Below are 20,630 nucleotides of genomic sequence, written 5' to 3'. Positions count from 1 at the left end.
CTTGAGAAGAATGTAACAAACTTCCTTCTCCTAATAAAGTTGAATAGACGCAACTTAATCTCCAAATTATTACTCCAAGTCTTGACATAGGCCTGAAAGCTGTCAACAGTTGTATCTGACAACACTATATATCTAAAAACCTGTCTATAAATACATCATATAAAATTGTATATGACAGTATATAACACAATCTGAGATTTTTGTATAATACTTGTACATTGTCTGCTCAATCAACTTAAATTTCCACATTGGATCTTCATTTAAAAGACTCAATATGTAACATTTCTGCTATCTTCAGTTGAATTTTTAAATATTCTTCCCTAAGACACTTTTAAAGACAAAAAGATATTTAAAGGCTTTATTCTTGCCTTGTAACAACATTCCCAAGAAGAGATTTAAATTTGAACACCAGAAGGATACTTATACTAGGTGTTTTCACCACAAATGTTCTGTGTTGTGACCACCCAGAAACAGGATCACAAACATAAAATGGGTTCTACGGAGCTGTCAACATTTTAAGTGGTGGAAGTAACACATAAGCAGTTACCCAAAGCAAAGAAAATCCCGAGAGACTGCCCGTTTTTAGCTGAACTAATTGCTGCAAGCATCATTGACAAAAACAAGCTGTACTGTAACTACAGCAGCAGCTTTGCTGCAGCGCTGACAGTCTACGCAAAAACACTCGCTGCCTAAAAACAGAGTGGGAAAAACTAACTGTGGATCTCAAGGCCAACTCTTCTACAGGCTGTTCTTAACAGAAGGTAAGAATATTTACTTTGGGGTGGGGAGAGAGGGGAAGTCCCATTCACTGAGGAACAGTGGGAAACTACTGGTCAAAATTCCCGATAACAGTGTTATCACCTTAAAGGAAGCTGGAACTCGGCGCTGTGTTGCAAGAAAGCGCTTGAACAGTCACATGCGGGTTTGGCCTCTGCATCTGTGAGTGCCGTAAGATCTTATGGAATTTGGGTCTCACTCTGCTTAATGCTCTAAGCCTACTCCAAGAATGCTCACAGCACAAAGTTAAACACGTACGTATTTTTTTGTGAGACCAAGGCCCCAATTATTCAGTGAATTGAACTCTCCCTGAGATGAGACATAAGGTTACGTAGCAATATGTACTCCGTTATACTTTGATCATAAAGGAACCTGAGGTGAGATGGGAACATCAGACCCTCACAGTCAGGAAAGGCTGCTGTTACTATGGTTCCTCTTAAAGGAATATAGAAGCTAACTGATCACACTTTCCAATATGTTAACATATGATAACATAATACTTCCTATATTCTCATTCAAATGGCATATTAACAAGCACAGTATGGATTTAAGTATGTTACATTAGAGAGTTAATATTTGTACATTACTTCAGCATGCAAAGCTGCTCAGTAAGAGTGACAATAGAGTGTAATTCGCTAATGACAAATTAATTACAGTAATTTAACAAATGCAACACCCATGTGTCACTGATTGATGAAGCCAAGGAGTATGCCTAAAAACATAAATAGCTGGAGATTCAGTTCAACTTATAGAAGTTATTCTTGTTCTTCTATTTTAATTTTCATAGAATTGCTATGCTAATCCTCAAAATTAAATTCAGTAGTTTTCAAAATAAAAAGAAACAATTTGGCTAATTTGCAAGTTACAAAACAAGGGAGGGGACTTCAGGCATTCTTACGATACACAAGATCAATGCCAGATACCACACCTAGACAAGCTTGAGCTAGTTACCATCAGGGCAAAAAATAATGCTTCAAGTTATTTTTCACCATGCTGATGCTACTAATGTATGATCTCCAGTGGGTCTACTTGTTCCAAGCATCTAGTTATTACAATGAATCAAGAAAACACAAAACATGCAACTAAATAAGGATGCCGACAGTCAATGTGATGTGGTATAATGTATCACTGGTATCACAGAATATTTAAATTGCAGAAAAGAATAATGTTTCAAGTGAGGCCTCCTTCACAAGTGTTGCAGTACTATGATTAAAGTTATTCATCCCAATAAGAAATACTAAGATTTTTAGAAGAGACAAAGCAGTTAGATTCATGACCATCTTGTGACCACATAAGGACAGTGTATTTTCAAACTTGCTACTCAAACCGCTAACATATGGCATTCCTTATTTATTAGTCAGTAGATGGAGAGAGTGTACCCTTCCTGGCACTTTTCCTGCACTAGGAAAAGCAACAAGCTCTGCATCATTTCAGCCTATATCCTCTTTAATATGCCAATTTCAGAGATTCGCAAAAGCCAAAATATGGTGTAGTACAGCAATTAGTAGATTATTACGTGCCATAGAAAAGTACAATCAAATTCAGAGTTATTCTGAAGAGACCTTCCTGCATCTGCATAAACAGTTTTCTGGGTTATTGATCCTCATCATAGCATTTACATTTAATCCACTCCCTCCTGGCAGCAAGGCAGGTTGCAAGACAACGTTTAAGCAAGGAGGAAAAAAAAAAAAAAGTCTCATGTTTGAGCAACAACTGGCTACATGTTTTAACGATTCCCTTGTGCTTAGCACGAACTGCACAATACTCCGTGATAGGGCATCCTTTCATCACTAGAAGAAACGCATGCACCTTCTTCCCCCACAAGCTACCGTGACCGTATAATGAGCATCCTTGCAACAAAGCACTCCTAATTGAGCAGCTTGGTACTATGAGAATAGTTATGTTTTCTTTCTTAAGAGCAAATATTCCTTTATTATAACAGGGTTTGACAGCTTTCTGTTAATGTTCAACCACTGTGCTGGGATGAGGTAGTTTTAGATCTAGGAAGTAACAGCTATGCTGTCTTCAGGTCAACGCACCAACAACATACAGGTGGCAGGCCGTGTGACGGAAACCTTGCGCGCCCTGTGAGGGTCGGACTGAAGAGAGTCCTGCTTTGGCTACAAACAGGTCACATTACAGAAAAGAAGACAACCCAGCCTGCTACAAATAGCATTCACAAACGGATTAACTACAGTATAGAAATGTAGGAATTTTACATTAGCTTCCTCTTTCCCAAAAGAAAGCTTTTGGGGAAGTTGGTTAGTATTTAGACAGGTTATAATACATATATATTAGAATTATCAAGAGAATTAATCCATTTTGAAAGTCACCTTGTACCTTAGTGTTTGACTTCTACAAACGATGACCTTTAGAATAAGCAGTACTGAAAGCAGTCAGCAACTTTGAAAGCGGTTGGCAACTTATGGGCAGATTTTTAACTTTTAAGGTAGAGAACACAGGCAGTAAAGTGCAAGTCCTATACCAGCCCTATTCATCTCAATATCACAGGGAGACAACTTGCTCCACGTTTAATACGCCTCTTAAAGGGCCTGAGCTTCTTGGTTAATTCAGAGTTGAGCTGAGTGTTTCTCCTGCCTCAAGAGCACATGTGGCCATCTCCAAGACTATACGGTACCGGTGCTGCAAGCCCGCACTTCAGCAGCGGCTTTCCGGCTCCACTCATCTACTAGGTGGAAAATGCGGCTCTACTCATCTCTTAGGAGGAAAATAAACAAAGAAACTTACTTTAACTTCTGTTTTTCTTAACCGACTTTCAGAACCCAGAACCCGAGAACTTAGAAAGAGGAACAAGCATCAGCCACATATTAATCAGCACCTAAAGAGGGGTTTGGTCCGATTTTAGAATAAACGGCGGAGACACATGATCCAATTAAATTCTAATTATGTAAGTAGTAGGCAAGAGTATTTACACAGGCACTGATTACAGCTATTAGAGTCTAAAGTCGCCGGCCGGAGAGGCTCTGCTTCCTCTTCGCCGTCCCGACCACACCGCCGCGGGGTTCGTTTCATTTTTAACCTCCCCCTTTCACAGCTCTCGTTACAAACAATGGGAGACGCTGGCCTGAAAACCCCGTCTCCAAACCGGGCCCCCTCCGGCGGGCGCAAGCCTGGAAGAGCCGCCGCTCTCCCCAAAGTGATGATTCATTACCCGTCCCACCTCGGGGCCGGCAGCCGGGGAAGGAGCCCCCCCACCCCACCCGCCCGGGCCCCCGAACCCCCAGGCAGCCCCGCAGCAGCGGGAGAGGCAGCTAAACCCTCCCGCCGCGCCCGCTCCGCGGGCTGGCCCTTACCTCCGAACAGGTGCGGCGAGAGGTGAGCGGGCAGCGAGCCGATCACTAGCCGAGGCCCGCCGGAGGAGCCGCCGCCGCCCCCCGCGGGCCGCTCCCGGCCGCCCTCCTCCGGGGTGCTGTTGACCGAGTCCTGCGAACCGTAGGGGCCGCTGCTGTGGGGGATGTTGAAGGCGGATTGCGCGGCCCGGGCCCCGGAGGCGGTGGCCCCCCCTAAGGACCTGCTCCGGGGTGCCGACCCCGCGGCACCCCCCGCCGCCGCCGCCGCTCCTCCTGCCGCCGTCGCGCCGCCGGCAGCGGCATGAGGCGCCGCCGCCAGGTGCGCGTACCGCCCGCCAGCGCCTGCCGAGCGCCCGCCGGTCCCGTTAGCGCCGCCGCCGCTGCTGCTGCTGCTGGAGGAAGGTAAATCCCCCCCCGAGTACGCCCGGGTGCGGCCATTGGCGGCGGTGGGGCTGCTCTGCTTCGCGCCCATGGTTCCGCCGCCGCCTGGCGCTGCCCGGTGCCCTTCGCCGCCGCCTTCCCCGCGGCGCCCGGGAGTGCTGGGAGTCGGGCCCCGGCGGGGGCGATCCGAGGCGCGGGTCGCGCCGGGGAGGGGGGAGAGAGCACGCCGGGGGAGGAGAACGGGTCGCTCGGTGGGTCGGTGTCGAGAGGGGAGAGCCGCCCGCCGGGATCCGGCTCAGCTGGCGGCCGCGGCGCGGCCGCTGCTCGCGGGTCTGGGGCGCCACCATGAGCTGCTCGGGACGGTGCTGGCTCCCGCCGCGCGGCCGCTCGGCCCCGCCGCCGCTGCTGCTGCTGTGCCCGCCGCCGCCGCGCCCGCCGCCGCCATCCTCCTCCTCCGCCGCCGCTGAGCCCTGTGGGGGGCAACGGCGGCAGCAGCGCCGCCGAGGCCGCTCGCTCGCCCGCGGCGCCCCGTGCCTGTGCCGAGGGAGGCGGGAGGGGGCGGTCACCCCGGCGCAGCCGCTCCTCTACCGTGTCGCCATACTGGGGGCGGCACCAGCGGGCGGGATGGGGAGCGGTTACGGCGGCAAGGGCCGCCGCCTCTCCTTCCCCCCCCGCCCGGCGGGGGACCGGCCCCCGGCGGCGCGGCGGGCCGGGCCGGGCCGGGCCGGGCCGGGCCCGCCGCCTCACTTCGCCCCGCCTCCTCACCTCGCCCCGCCTCCTGCCCCTCTCCTCACGCAAGGTGCGGGGCAGCGCCAGGTGGGTGGGCGCTGGGCGAGGCCGCCCCTGGGGCTGCCAGCCTCGCTCCCCTCGGAAGGGAGAGAGCCTGAGACGGGGCTGCTCTGGAGCGCGGGGCTGAGGCGAGAACCTGCCGGGCGGGGGGCACACGGGGGGTGTCGGCTGCCTGCTCTCCTGAAGGGGAAGCCCGCGGGGTGCCGGAGCGGCCGCCCCGGCGAGGAAGGAGTTAGAAGCCAAACTGCCGCCGGCAGAAGGCGAGCTGTGGTGTTTGCGGGCCGGGCGCGCGCGGCGGCCGTTGAGGGCGGCCGTTGGCGGTGCCCGCGGGCCCTGGGCGGGAGGCGGCGGCAGCCCCCGGGGCCGCGCTCAGTGTCGAGTCCCGGCAGGTGAAGGAGAGGAGCGGCTGCAGCGGGGGCGGCTCGGCGGAGCGGGCAGGACCGGGGTGACAGCTCGGGGCGCTGCCCGCAGGCGGCGTGCCCCCCCAAGGAACGGGTGCCCTCCTGCCGCGCCGCTTCTCGGTTTGCCGTTGTAGCTTCAGCAAAGCTCCCGGATGCCCGGCCTCCGCGCCCCAGGCTTCGCCGGGCGAGCGCGGCTCCCAGCTGTTCGGCTGGGCCGCGCACCGGCTGAGGGGCGAAGGGCCCAGCCCGCCGCTCCCCGAGCCTGGGTTTGGCGGGGTGGTTGGCGTAAGGGCCGCTTACGCCCCTCGGGAGCTTTCCCGGGTAGGGGACTTCCAACCCGGGCGGTTTGCTGTGAGTCTCGGTTCTCGTGGTATATGCGGGGGAGAAGCTGGACAAGAAGGACGAAAATCTCTTATATCTTTGGTTCACAGGCGATGTAGGAAAACCCTGTAGACCCCAGTCTTTCACTCCGAGAAAAACTCCCGTTATTATTGATGAGAGCTTTACACAAGGACTGACTAACAGCCGAAAATTTTGGCCCTGTGATTACACCGACGTGGGTAACAGGCTCGGTTTGCTCATGACAAAACGATCCGGGCCATAAAATTATTTTGTTCTTTAAAGGTATGTGGTATTGAATGTCACGTACATTGAATTTATATGAACACAATTCCTACAATCGTCATCCAAGGTAGACTGCTTGTTTTTATGTATTATCATCTGCTTTAAAATAAGGTATGTCACCATGAAGCAGTGCTATACACCATCTTAGGACTCTGCATCATACCGTCTAGGTAGGGATTCCAACTACATTCATGCCTGTGTCACAATGGCATAGTACCCAAGCTATTTTACAATTAATACAATAAAACAGATCAAAATCTTAATTAATATACAAAGTATTAAGTAACATTTGTATTATACATGTTATATGTACATGTGATTATTACATGGACATTATTGTACATTACATGTACATGTATGGTATCTTTGATGCTCATCCTCAAATAGAAATAGGTGCAAAGGCTCCCCTTTCCCCCTCCTTTCGCCATCTCCATTACAACTGCGTGTGGTCGCTTTCTGGCATCAGTGCAGCTCAGTTCAATTTGCAAAAAGAGGTACCATAGCTGGGGATGGCAGAGGAGGTTACCAGCCCTAACTCTTTGTTCTGACACTGCTTTTCTGGATAGCTGAGACACTCTGCGAATAATCTGAACCCTATTTAGAGGATGCTGCGGTAAACTGTTGCTGGTTTCAGTAAGAGGCAGCGATTCCACAGCTGCCTCATGAACAGCTTGGTCTTTTGTGTGGGCAGACAGCCGGGGTCGATAATCTGCCGTCCCAAGCTATGCCATCCCCACTTGTGAATTATAAACTGCAGTCTCTGCTACCAGTGGTAGATACCCCAAGGTAGATCAAGCATGGGCACTTTCTAGTTCAGTTTCCTACAGAAAGAAAATTAGTGTGAATATACTGTCTGTTCTACCACCGGTTACTTTTGAAACCCTTGGCCAGCTTCAGCCAAATCTCTCTAACGGTATAGAGACACTAACAGTATAGAAAATAAGCGGTTATGTAGAAGATAGATATCCTGTTAATGTCCCCACAGAAGGGAAAGCTACCCTAGGAATTCCGACGTTGCTAGATTCCAAGAATCCGCATGGGCAAAGGATGTTGCAAACATGACTCATAATTTCTGCTGCTCACAGAATGCCTGTGGCATGTTCAGCCCTATCGGAGCAGGTTTAGAGGACAGCATGCTCCGAGTTTTATGGAGTTTTTAAAATTTCCACTACTGAGTACTAGTGGAGCTGGTCAGCTGCTAGAATAAACAGCATTTTGAAAATGTAGTAGTAGGTTGCTACACAATACCACAGTTCTTGCTGTAATTTCTTTGCAGTGGATCTAAGAGTTGAGCAGGTATTAAATACAGGTTATATTTGGCTGTGAATAACCTTTTATTCAATTTAGGATTAAATGATAAAGTCTATGGGGAAAAAAAAGCTCTCAAGACATCCAAACAGTTACTCAGCCTTACAATCAGAAATTACCTTTAACAGCATAGAATATTTCACAGAAAAGAAGTCACAACAACAGGACAGCCTGTGTTCCCTTCTCAGAGAGCATGGCTGTTCCCAGTGTGATGTGATTTTCTTTTTTCTTTTTTGGGGGGGCTTCAGTTTTTGTTTTGCATCTAGGACATATATTTGCAGCTCTCTCACTATCAAGTGTGAGTCTAAAAAGGGCACATACCTCAAAGAACACCTACATCTTCAGAAAAGCAATGTGACATGCTTCTGAGCCAGCTTTCTCCCCTCTATCCTTCCCAGTCCCTCTTAAAAATGGTCGAATAGAAATTTTTCTGCATATGGAAATTTGCTTTATTTAGCCAACAGTACAGTTAGGTTTTCAAGCTAACATTTCTAACAAATGACTGTCTACTAGCCATTAAGTCTTGTAGAGGCAAGTACCTGGCACTGTAACCTCCACCCATTTGTTCATTAATGCACTCCAGAAGTAGTTTGCATAAAAATTTCAATTTCCTACCCAGCATAGAAAATAACCAGTGACAAGAGGAAACAGTGCAGGGAGAAAGTAGAACGTTTTGCTGCTGACCGTATTTCCACAGATCTCAAGGACTCAGTGGAAAGCAGATAGTTATATAAAAATTTACTTCTGTAGGCCTATATGGGTGAATGCTGTTATTCCTGTAGAAACATATCTAGGGAATCTTACTTGTACTTAAATAAGCATGAAATAGGAACCAACCTTCTTGTTCCTTGTCCAGGATAGTGGAAAAAAACTGGTTTAGACAGGCAAATATACTCACTGTTCTTTGTTATAAGCTGCATACCTCCAGTTCTGGTTACGCTACCTTGTCTATCATCAAGTGAAAATAATGAACTTGTTTCTTGACCAGTTTCCTTGAAAATACCAGGTGACAGGTGTGCCCTAAGCATACAACATTAGCTATAAATTCATAACATTGGACATTTTGGAAAATGTGTGCTGATAAATGGAACAGGGGTCTGAATTTTGCTCAACAGTGAGCTATGCAGACAGATCATCCTCCCTCTCCCCTCCTACCCCCTTCTTTGGTGGCTTTTACAGGATGCTGAAGCAAGGTTTCATTTCTGACAAAAGCATCTGACCCTGAACTAATAAAGCCAGCCGCAGGTTTACGTTCTGTTCAGAACTGATCAGGCACTCCTTTCTAAAGGAGAAGGGTTTAAAAAGTAATGGCACACACTCATAACATACAGCTTAATTTTATGATAGCTAGTGTGGGCTCCTAATAGGGTTTGGGCAATAGATTGTCCTGAGCAGATACCAAACTGGAGGTGCATGTTGTGGTTGGAAGAGATCAATGCAATTTTTACATTACTGTCTATTTCAGCTGTTTAAAATAAATAGTGCTGCACACCATTTCTTCACAGATACTGAAAACAGACTTCTGAAGTGTTCAGTTGCTCATAGAGAAAGCAAAACAGAGCTGTTTTATCCCTCTAAAATAAGATGTGTAAAATACACATGCCTTACATCTGCAGCTAGAGTAAGCCATCCAGCAGACAAGACTGTTACATGTTTGCATCTGCAAGCTAAGGGAAATAGGTCCCATATGATCCCTGTCAGTGTGACTAGGAATTATACATAAACCTATTGTAGGCATCTTAAGCATCTTTTTTTAGATATATTTTGGTATCGGTGTATCTCCAGCTAGTAACTGGTATTTCAAGAGATGTAGGAGACCCTATTATCCAGTATCTTAGATTTTTATTTGCATTGAATAACTCTTTGTACGTATTGACTTTAATCCTATGAAGATTTACGCATATGCTTACACTGATGTATGAAAAACAGTCCTGCAACATGTTGTAATCAGTCTCTATGGAAAAAAAAAAAAAGCAGCATGTAAAGCTTGAAGTTTGGGTCCTAAAATTATTCTGGAAATGTGTGGTGATGCTTACAAGGATAAGGAATTTTATCCTTGCTTTATAAAAATTCTTTTCAAAACCATCTATCTTTTGTTTGCAGTTTATGCTTTTCTGAAGTTTCTATCACACTGTAAACAGTATGCTGTATTTTGTACACTGGAGTTACCCGTAGAAAAAACTGATGTTCACAGAAAAGATAACATAGTCTTAAAAATAAACTGACATTTTGACTGGACTTATTGATTGACCATTTTGTACAGGAAGAAATACGTGGAAATAACTTACTTGAAGAAACGGCAATTTGTGCTGTGCACTCCATTACCACATGCTATAAAGTAGTACTGTAAGAAATATACTTTAGTCTAACAATTTTAATAGGAAAGAGTATTCACCATAATAATTTCTAAGCTGTTCTACATTCACAGTTGTATTATTGTAGCCACTGAGTACCTTTGTAGGTAACCAGATGCAATTCCAAATGCCATTCATATGAGTTTGCCATTTTAGTGCATAATCAGGCCAGTGTTGTTACTGGTTCTCCAATAAACTCTGTTAGCTTTACTTGTTGGTGGGTTTTTTGTGATCAGCTTTGCATGAATTATCCCATTGTGTATCTTCTTGACCTTTCATGCAGTATAGCCCCCCCAACACGATCTTTCTTCAGAAGCTACTGTGCAGACCATTTTTATTACACACTCAAGGAATAACAGAAGACAAATAGTTGCTTAGACTATGCCCATATCTACACTAAAGGCATTTGCACCAATTCATAAATGAAGTTACATCAATACGTGTTTATCTGGGCAAGGCGTGATACACAGATCTGTGGGTATGGGAGTCCAGAGTAGATGAGTTGACATATAAAGGTCCCATCCAGATAATTTTTCTGTTTCTGTGATTTCTAAGAAGAGGGGGTGGAGGACAAACTAACAGATGGGATGTATGTTTACTCTCTCTTGTTTTCAGATCTCATGTATCAGCGCCCAGCAATGCCAGCTGAATGTGGATTCAAGAGCCGGGGGAGGACTGTTGATCGCCTCAGCTCCCTTTCCTTCTGCAGAGGGAAATAATGATAGTCTTTCAAGGTATATTCCTGAATTACACTGTTTTGCCTTGCAATGTAGAGTGTGAGACCATGAAACCCTTCTGCACCTAGAGAGGCAGCTGGCTTTACAGAGAGCCTTATCTGAACGATTCATGGTAGTTCATAAAGAAGGCCCTTCAAGTCTTGACGCAGTGAACACTACACAGGTAAATCACTCTTCAGAAGCTGATTGCAGACAAGCTCTTTTACAGGATACCTCTTTCATTAGCAGTACTAATTGCTTGAATGCTAGACATCTATAGAAAGAGGTGAGTAAATGGAAAACAGTATTACAGAAACAATAACAAAGTGAAATATGTAGGAATGACAGCAGGTGGTAGGGCCATGTGACATTAGATTTGCCAGGTACAATTTGTATTCGCTCAGGTTCTGTATTATCTGCCAAATATTACCTTAACTTCTCAGAATCCAAGAGAAAAAATACCTTTGCCCTTATTTTTGCACAGTATCTGCTAATATTGTCAATTGATAGTTTTAAGCACTATTCTTTTAATATTCTATAGCCTCCTACTTACAGTCTGCTACCGCTAAGCCTAATAATGAGAAACAAAAATGCAGTAGGTAGTTACTCATAGGGCTTTTAAGCGCAGCTGCTTGGGCAGTCACACGTGTTGCAGTGTCTTTGTGCAAAAGAAGTCAAAGGGACAGCAACAACCTTAAAGTATAATAAAAGCAAGGTGTCCTAGTGTATGTATCAGGGTAATACTTTATTAAATAATGCATAGTGAAGAATACAAAAGCACGTAACTGGATTTTTCTGAAGGCCTAGGTCGCAGCCACAACTATACCGAGTCGGGAGGAATGTCAGAGAGCTCCGCTTCGCATTATCTGCCAGAAGCGTTTTCTGCCTTGGCTTCTGTGCATCATGCCTGGTGTAAACCAAGCATGAGGGTGGTGTAAAAGGCTCCATCTGTCATGTTGGCTCAGATCCACTCGACAGAAGTCGGAACCCATGAAAGTAAGAGATGAGAAATCAGAATTGTGAACCTACTTCCTCCTCTCCCTGCTCTGCCCTTCCCCAGTTTGTACTTCTGCAGGAGCAAGAGGAGCAGTGTCTTGTTCTAGATTGCTGCTTGCAAAATAAGGGGAGTCGGGGTGCTTCATGCATCATCCTCAGCCCTCTCATAACAGCACAGGCACCACTCACAATTTAGACTGAGGAACTTAAATTTCTTAAAGAAACAAAATGTTTTCCAAAGAGTGATAGAAACCAGTCATTTCACCACTTCAGAAAGCCAGCATACACTTCCTGTCGGTTGCTCTGCCCCAAGCTGGTTTCACTTCAGTATTCAGAAAATGCCAGGCAAATAATAAACCAGGTTCAAGTTAGAATAGTCCTTGTAACAGCCTGGTGTAGCAAAACATTTCTAGATGATGCAATGTCTTTCTAGACAATAGGAATGCAAAGACTCAGTCTCGTCAGTAGGTTCCTGTTGAGATGAGTACTGTTAGTTACTGGATTAACCATCCCTGTGGAGCACCTGTACAACGCTACCTTAGCAGGGTCACAATTTATCAAGATAATTCAGAACCTTTTCTTTTTCTCTATTATTTTCTAAACAAAGCTTTTCCTCCAGCGTCATGGTAGCTCCTCTTTAACTCAGATGTGATATAATCACAAAATAAATAGGGCCCTTTTGCAGCTGTCCCAGTCAAGGACAGAATGCGGTTCTACACTTTCCACGTGGAGTTCAAACGGTAAAGAAAAGACCTGTTTTGTAGGAAGCACATCATGAGGCTGGAGAGACTTGGTTTCATTCTGGATGGCAATTCTTCTCTTGTTAGAGGAAAAATACAGAGCAATCTGGTATCACAAGTCCACACTGACATCTAGTGCTGAAAAAATTGCACTAGCCAGTGAGGAAAAAAAAGAAGGAAAAGGGTGTTGGACTGGAATGAAAATCTAAAAATATATAGCAAAGCATCCCTCCTGCTTTATGAAGCAACTGTCAGTTTGTGGATCTCTCCAGTGGGCAGGAGGTGCTCTGGCTCCATGAACTTGGGTGCTGTGGGGGCATCCCTTGGAGAACTGCACTGGGTACCGGGTCTGGCAGCCAGGTACTCAGCATAGCAACCCCTGCCTGCCCCTGAAAACTGCTCTTCAGGACACGAGGAATCTTGAATTGTGACTTACGTCAGGTTTGGTTTGTAGCCACAGTTGCTGTAGGACTTGGTTCGGAGCAGCATCACTAGTAGAGCACTGCTGCCAATGGGCCAGTAATCTTGATGTTACAAACGAAGACTTGAGAAGGATGAAATGTTCTCACCTTCCAATCTGAGAAGAAAATTCCCTGGTACATCGAAAAGATTCCCTCTCTAAGCTTTTCCTAAGGAAAGGAGTTATTTGTTTAGCAGTGGCTTTTAGTTAATGTTCTCTTACCTCCCATTTTGACACAAAACATTCTCATTGTTTTTCCACACGCACAAAAATTTGCACGTTGTAATATTTTACTGTGCCTTTAAGGGCAGGCAAAGGCTGTAAAACAAAATATTTGCCATTTTTCGTTGTAATTTCTACCTTCCATGGGGAAGTAAAAAGTAATAATAATGTACAGAATAATGAGTGTTTTTCAGTGTCTTAGCTGCCAGCACACTTCCTTCCCTGTCACCAGGGAAATGGTGAGATTAAAACCATGTGCTCTGTATGCTTCAGAAGTGAGATATGCATGTCAGTGTTGTATAAATCATCAAAGGAGACGAGCAAAAGGACAGATCCAAAGCCACTGAGATCAATGGACTTTTTTTTCCCCCATTGAATCCCAGGAGCTTTGGATCAGGTCCTGGCAGATGTCAGAGCTCTGCCAGCCCCACTGAGAAACTGTAGTCCAAATGCTGGCATGCTGTTTGGCAAGTTGCGACCGTAAGGTTAAGCAGATGTATCCTCCACGGAGGGAATCCTGGTGTTGGCGAGCAAGATTTCACAGTGGGACCCAGCACAGGGGACTTCTTGTTTCTCTGCATGGAGGCAAAGCAGGTCCTAACCTACCAGCCATTGCTACATGTGAGGACATCCTCTTCCTCCAGAAACCATACACTGTGCATTGGGGCACATCGGCAAGCTGTATCCTACCATTTGGTACTATCTGGGAATAGCTCTTACCTCCTCCTTTTTCACAGCACAGCAAGCAACAAATGGCAAGATTTAGCCCTTCCTGCCTTGCGAGTGTGAAAGCCTCAGAAGAAAATGTGGCTTTCATCCTGACCATAGTACCCTTCCTCCCCTTATAGTCAGAAAACCCGAATACTCAGATATAATTTCTTCTTTTAATTTCTGCAATTCTTTATTTTTCTGAACAATAATCATATCAAAGTAAGCATGTTGTCACATCTAGGCTGTATTTTTTTTCCCTGTGTCTTGTAATCAACAACCGTATGCAGATTTTAAAAACGTTTCAGACTCTTGTGTCTGGGCTGGACAGATTGGGACGTACAGGGAGGATTGGCAGGCCCAATTAGACAATAAGTAGCATAAGTAGCTGTCAAAAAATAAAGCTAGAGCAGGAGAAAGCATGTGGCATCTTTCACTAGATAAGCTAGAATGATTGGCATACTCAGTCAGAAACACTCATTTTCTGATTTAATGGGGGCTTAAGACAAATTGTCTCACAGCTGAGACCATGCAAATCAGTCATTAAAATGTAGGGTTAGAGTCTGATGTCAGTTTAAATTCCATTAATATCAGTGGAATTACACCAAATGTATCCACCCAAATTTAAAGGGTGCAAAATTTGACCCATAATTATTATTAGGAGCAAAAGCATGCAAAACTGTATCACGTCTAGAATTTTCTTGAAATAAAAAATAATAGAATAGTAAAACTAAAAATGTAGAATAGACTAGAGTAGAAAAGAAAAATAAGGAAAAGGACAAGGAAAAGAAGGGGAAAAGGAAAGAGGAAAAGGAGAGGAAGGGGACAAAGGAAAGAGGAAAGGAAAGGGGAAGAAAATGAAAGACTGGAAGAAATGCCAAGAAAAGAATGCAGGAATTTAGGAAAATTCCCTGGTGAAATTTAAAAACATGGGGAAAAAAATTCCAAATGTATAGTAATAGCACTGAATTAAATGACTTCAGCATTGTTGTCATCATATCATGTTCCCATCCATCCTTTCCTTTTCAACTTTCAAGAGGACCCAAAGGACATGCAATCTGGTGGTAGTGAATTATTCAAGAAGGTGCCACTAACATTTTAAAGGTGAATAGTTTGCAGAGCATATTTGGTGCAGTGATTGAACGTCCAGTATGAGTACATTCAGCTGACATTAGTTCCTAAGCCTTTAGGAACATTGCGGGGTGCATTAAAATCAATGTTTTTTCAGTACGGTACTAGGCAATAACAGGTATAATCCCAACTAAGAGCACCGACTTGCTTTGTCCAGAACACGGTCTACTTTAATGAAATTTCAAATATATTTTGGGGAACAGTGAGTTAGGTTGAATGGTAATAATTTAGTGTTCTGAGCTTAATATTAAATTCCCCACCTGATCCTTTGCCTTGTGTTTAGGACATGCGGTTCAGTGAAGGGAACGCTCCTGGTCATACAACCAGTGTGAGTCAGGGCTACTTGTCAGCAAGGGTTGCAGGACCACAACCCAAGGCCTCTATGGGGCCCTTTAGTGACTCAGAACTTTGACAAATCCCCAAGCTGAGGTGAAGGAGTAACTTCTGTAAAGCAGTAGACTGGTTTTACAAACAATTGCTGCCCGTGAGACAGGAATGACAGAGTTTTGGCAGTGTACAGACCCATGCAGCAGCAGATTAAGCTGGGGTGGCTGACACAATTACCAACCTTGCCTCATCATGTTGCCCTTATCTTAAGAGGTTGGCATCACTCCCTGGAGCTGACAGAGGGATATGGACAGCTTGATGTGTTAGAGTAAAGCAAAAAATATGTCAATCGGGAACACTGGCAGTTCAAGAGCTGCTGTGTGGCCCTTCAACCCCCTCCCCTGCGAGGCTAGGAGAAGGGGTGGAGCAGCCCTGCTTTAATCCATTGCCACATCCGAGTTTGTATCCTGATACTTCAGAATTTGGCTGTGAATAGCTTCTGATTCAAGCTGGCTGTCCTCAGCGACAAAGAAAAATGTAAATGCACGACGACAGTTATGGAGTGCAGTGTTTTAGACAATGACAGCAGAGGAAAATCATGCTTTAGAAAATTCACAAATACATAAACCCTCTTGAAGTGAAGAAACTGAAGAGCCTTTTTTTTGCGGCTCCCTCCTTATATTTTGAGTAATTCTCCTTGCCTTTATCTGAAAATGGTTCTTTCCAGAATCCCTTCAGACTTCATACTTCATTTAAAATCATGTTTGATGATCTGATAGTTTGCTCTGACAAAATTACAATGCAGTTTTCATCAGCTGTAACTCACCTGATCTGCTGTGCCTCTACTAATAGCGCTCAAACCAGGTCTTTGATTCAGGTCACTATTTGCAATGGAGACTGAAGGAGAAATCTGAATGCACTTCCATTTTTATGAAGGGCGTTTTGCAAAGGGAAGAGAAAAAGTAATACTGAATAAGGATGCTAAAAACTATTAAAAACATGTCATTAAATCCAAAATTATTTACATGAAGAATTCTTTCCCAGTGGAAGAAACTGGAAAGAGGGTGCAATGCTTGGAGAGCATCAGCGTAGGTCAGAAGGAAACTTGTCCTTGTTTTTCAGCTATCTGGCTTGATTATTTGGGCAACTTATAAGTCACTTTGTCTATTGTTGATTCAGTTCCTCCCTTTCTGCTCTCTACCTCTTTATCATTTTGTCAGGATAAAACACATTACAAATTGCAGGAAGCTCAAACAGTAAGTAAAAGGACGTTAATAGGCACAGAAGGTCAATACGTTTTATACTAGATCCCTATGATAAGAAGAGCTTTGGAAATACAGAACTTTTACAGAAGTCATGGTATCCAAGTTATTTAAATGCCAGTCACAAAAAAAAATTGTCACTAATGCTAGCCTGCTAAGCAGAGCCGTGAAGCACAGAACATGCAATAAATATTCCTGCAAAAATACCCTGTAAGTTCACATATAGCAGGATATATCTTTAAAAATGAGTCATGGGAATACTTTATCATGTAGAGATTGTAGTGGCTAGAGAAGCCACTTTTGAATTCACCTGTGGATTTATAGAAATTACCTATAGTGGAAGAAAATAGATAAATATTTTTTCAATCAGCAGCTGACGTAAAACAAAGGTATTTACGGTTAATGCTGCTGTCACAATTAATTACAAAATCCCAGGAATCAGATGCTACAGCATCTACTGTTTTTCATTAACATCACTGTGCGGTACATATTAGGGCTTTCTCAGGTAGGAAATTAATTCTTATTAAAATGTCTTGTGGGCATCAAAACAGAAGTAATGAGACAAGAATGAGCTGGGAGTCCAGAGGCAAATGGGGTGGGGGGGTTTATATAAAACAGCTCCTTAATAATCACTAGGAGGAAACTCATGAGAAAGGAGGAGTATGCCAGATGGAAACAGCTTTGCCTGTTGCCTGAATAGAGCCTTTCACCCCATTTTAGAGAGGTAGGGTGAAACATTTTCAAGGCTGATCGGTCCCACAGACAGACAGTAAAGAATTTGGACTCTCTCTCTCTATTACTGTTTGCTAACTGAGCTGACTGCCAACTCAGACCGTTGGTAGAAGTTTAATTATCAGCCCTGTTGTTTTCATTATAAACTGCTGTTCCTTGGGGTTTTATCGTTTCAGTTCTTAAGGCCTTTCTGTGCATGGTTTGGTCACGGAGGTAGCAGAACTAGATTGATTTAGAAACAGATTTAGCCAGAGTGGTGCTGAAATTGTGGTTAAACTAGCCTGACATACCTCTTCACCTCTTTCTGTAACACACGTGCTAAAACCCCTGCCATTATATTTGTCAGAGTCCAACATAACTGGAGCCACGTCAATAGTCTTTGCAGAAAAAGCTCGCTAAGACGCCTTTCTCAGAGGCATATGATTAATCTGGAATCTCTTAATGAGGCTACAGCCTGGCACGTGTTCAATGGGCAGGTCAATTGGTCAACATTTGCAAGAAATCCTGAATTATATTCCAAATTTTGGTTCTCACAGACCTCATAAGATCTTTTCCCTATCCTCCTCTTCCAGATCTGGGATATGCCAATCTCCTAGTTCAACTGGTTAATAAAGGTCTGAAAGCATAGTTGTTATTGGGAGGCTTACATGTATTTTACATATCAGCAAGTGGATATGTCTGAAAAGTGAGAACCTGAAAGGACAGAAAGCAGATTTCTATAGACTGTATTGCCTTATGCTGATTTTCAAAGAAACGTGGAGATTTCTCCCCCTGCCCCAAATCAAAGAGGATCTAGAAAGGGTGGTTAGTTCCTCTTCTCCACAGCAGGTAGTGCTTTTGAAGTCCTTCCAGAGTACTTGTCATCAAAGTATTTGTTACCTACCTGTTCAGGTGTTTAGAGGGCTACAATATATTATTTTGGAAAGTGTAATTCTATGGTTGCGAATCCAGCATGTTGTGTGGCTATTTGTGTAGGTAGACATTATATAATGCCTCCAGCAAATGTTTCCATGGTGGCAAGAAAAGTTAATATTGATTAACCAAGTTTTATTAGGCCTAATTGTTCAGGTTTAGCCCCTCAGGATCTGTCTCTGCTGTAGGTTTTACTTAAGTGAGCAGCAGACCCAGTGAGAGCATGTGCAGCCGTACTGCATTTAAGTGCCATCACCCATCTCCATCCTAGTCCCCCTTTCTGTGAGAGCGGAGGACGGGTGAACGGAGGTGGAAGAACTGTACAAGCACTTTAGCTGTCATTTGTGTGTCGTTTTGGAGCTGCTGTGGGTATATCCCACAACCCCCAGCATTATACTAATCCAAGCTTTTCTGTCATTCGTTTCCAATGGACCACAACTGGAACTAGAGCTATCAAAATGGTTTTCCTGCAAAATGTCCCCCCCCAGGTTGCCAGCGTGACTGTTGACAGCACAACCGTTTAGGGTTATAACCCAGCCTAGTGCAGTGCAAAGGAAACACTCAGATGAGCTGGTCCATATTTGTGGGCACATCAGGGATTTGGGCATAGCACCCAGCTAGGTCCCCAAGTGAATCCTCAGGGATGGCTGGCCTTTGCGACACACAGACACAGACAAATGGGGAATCATCTCGAGTTGCCTGTCCTAATCTGTCTTCTTGTCACGGCTTGCTGATATGTTACTGCACAGATATGTCCACCATGCCCCAGGCAATGCCCCTATCACAGGAGACATCTATAAACCATTTGCAGATCCCAAGCGAATCCATTTTAGCGTATATGGATATGTGTTATCCAGCCTGTCCAGGATGAATTTTAACTGGTGCATAAGCGCTGTGTAATCATTGTTTTGTGTGGTATTTACGCATGCTTTATAAAGATACCGCCCTTCTGCATAGCTAGGGTGTTCCTCCATTTGTATGGTAATGAATCAGTATTCAGGGGGCCTTTTCTGCTCTGCTTCTTACCCGGCCCTGTTCCCTCTGATATCTGAGGACGGGCCCCAACAGCAGAGCCCCTAATGAAGGTAGGGGGAAGATGAGGACAAAGAGCCCCGCCATACCTATTGAGGGAGAAATCTGCATCTGAAAGTGCCTGCTGGAAATGGGCAAGGTGCCAAACAGCAGGGAGAAGGGTGATGCTCTAGAATGTAAAGGAGGGTGTACTATTATCTTTTTCTGTCTTTAAGTCACTGGTTATTTGTGAAAAAAGGAAACAAACGAGGGGAACCGTTTGATTTGGCAGCAGCACGGTTTATATTCATATCCCAGCAAACGCAACACCCCTTCTCTCCCACAGACCTGCCTGCTGCTGCGACTCGTCCCCTAATGCTACAACCATTCTCCTGTTCCACCTCTCCTTAACGGAACCTCTACCAACAGCTGGTGAATGTGCTGGATCTGCAATTGCCCCAGGACGCAGCAGTCAAGGCAGTGCTATCTGAGCATGTAGGTGACGTCAGCGCTTATTTCAGGGATCACGGCCTTTTGGGGAGCGTAGGTTATGCAGTTGAACACAAGTTGCCTACACCTCGGGTCAGAGCAACCACCACTGCTCAGCAGCCATCGCTATTCCAGTTGAATGGGTTTTATTTTACTGTTTCTGAGCAGACACGCTTCCATGCTGCTTTTGCAGTTCTTCTGCTTCCACCCATTCTTGTTCCTCTCTCGTGGGGAAAGCACCTAGGTCTTTCCCAATATACTCCCTCCGCACACCCTGCTGCCTCCAAAAAAAGAAAGCTTCCTCCAAGAGACCCTGGCAGCCTTCAGGTCCCAATGTTTAGTGATATCTCCTGCTGAACATCATAGGTCAAAACTCACAGCTCACCTCGAAAGAGAAAGCAAGAAGCATCTCAGCAGCAGGCCACAACAGCAGAAAGTTCTTCAGTACTCACACTCACAAGGGACAAACTGCAGCAGGAGCCTAGATGACATGTAGAAATGGCATGCCCGGCCAGCATCAGTGGGTACTATAATGCTGGATGGAGAAGCATCCTACGGTCTCCCTCCCCTACTCCTTGTTTGGTAACTAGGCTGGTTAATAGACAACAGCCCTTCTTCTGGAAAAAAAAAAGGGGATTATATGTAGGCCCAGAGTGAAAGAGTTCAACTGGGAAAGACAATCTTCCCCCAGCAACCCATAAGTTATGCTTAGCTCTAAACCAGATTTTCAGCATGGTGGGAGGAAAGCTTTGGGCCCCTCAGTGCAAGTTTGATAACAGTGTGTGAATCACATGCCAGTGGACCTGGGCTGAGAATTTGCTGTCTAAATCTCAGCTTCCCCAGTGGCCAGAAGCATCCCAGTTGAGGCTCATCCAGGATGAATCTGCAAAGACTGAGAAAGAGAAGGAGCAATGATTGACATGGTAATACAGCATCTCCCATGCAAAAATGCCCTCACCCCCTCCAGCATTTTCATAAC

The 20,630-nt window shown here is 45.0% G+C and overlaps 1 protein-coding gene and 1 long non-coding RNA gene across 4 annotated transcripts in view; one reads left to right on the top strand and one right to left on the bottom strand.

The window, feature by feature from the left end:
• ZNRF2 (zinc and ring finger 2) overlaps window positions 1-5,120 on the bottom strand; it is a 61,192-nt gene extending 56,072 nt beyond the window's left edge. The window contains exon 1 of the mRNA XM_072853883.1: window positions 4,092-5,120. Coding sequence (XP_072709984.1) covers window positions 4,092-4,560 — 469 coding nt within the window. The 5' untranslated portion in view covers window positions 4,561-5,120. The remainder of the gene's footprint in view (window positions 1-4,091) is intronic.
• Window positions 5,121-6,094: 974 nt separating this feature from the next.
• Window positions 6,095-20,630, top strand: part of LOC140647077 (uncharacterized) — a 34,960-nt gene continuing 20,424 nt past the window's right edge. For 2 of the 3 annotated variants that reach the window (XR_012040655.1, XR_012040653.1), the window contains exons 1-2: window positions 6,095-6,283; window positions 10,561-10,679. This is a non-coding gene — a long non-coding RNA (uncharacterized lncRNA). Of the gene's footprint in view, window positions 6,284-10,560; window positions 10,680-19,508; window positions 19,658-20,630 lie in introns of all 3 variants that reach the window. The other variant, XR_012040654.1, reaches the window with a different exon arrangement.

The sequence above is a fragment of the Ciconia boyciana genome, chromosome 2 (assembly GCF_034638445.1).
Source record: "Ciconia boyciana chromosome 2, ASM3463844v1, whole genome shotgun sequence".
Lineage (NCBI taxonomy): Eukaryota > Metazoa > Chordata > Aves > Ciconiiformes > Ciconiidae > Ciconia > Ciconia boyciana.
The sequence above is the reverse complement of the archived record's forward strand: the minus strand, read 5'-3'. Positions and strand labels throughout refer to the sequence as shown.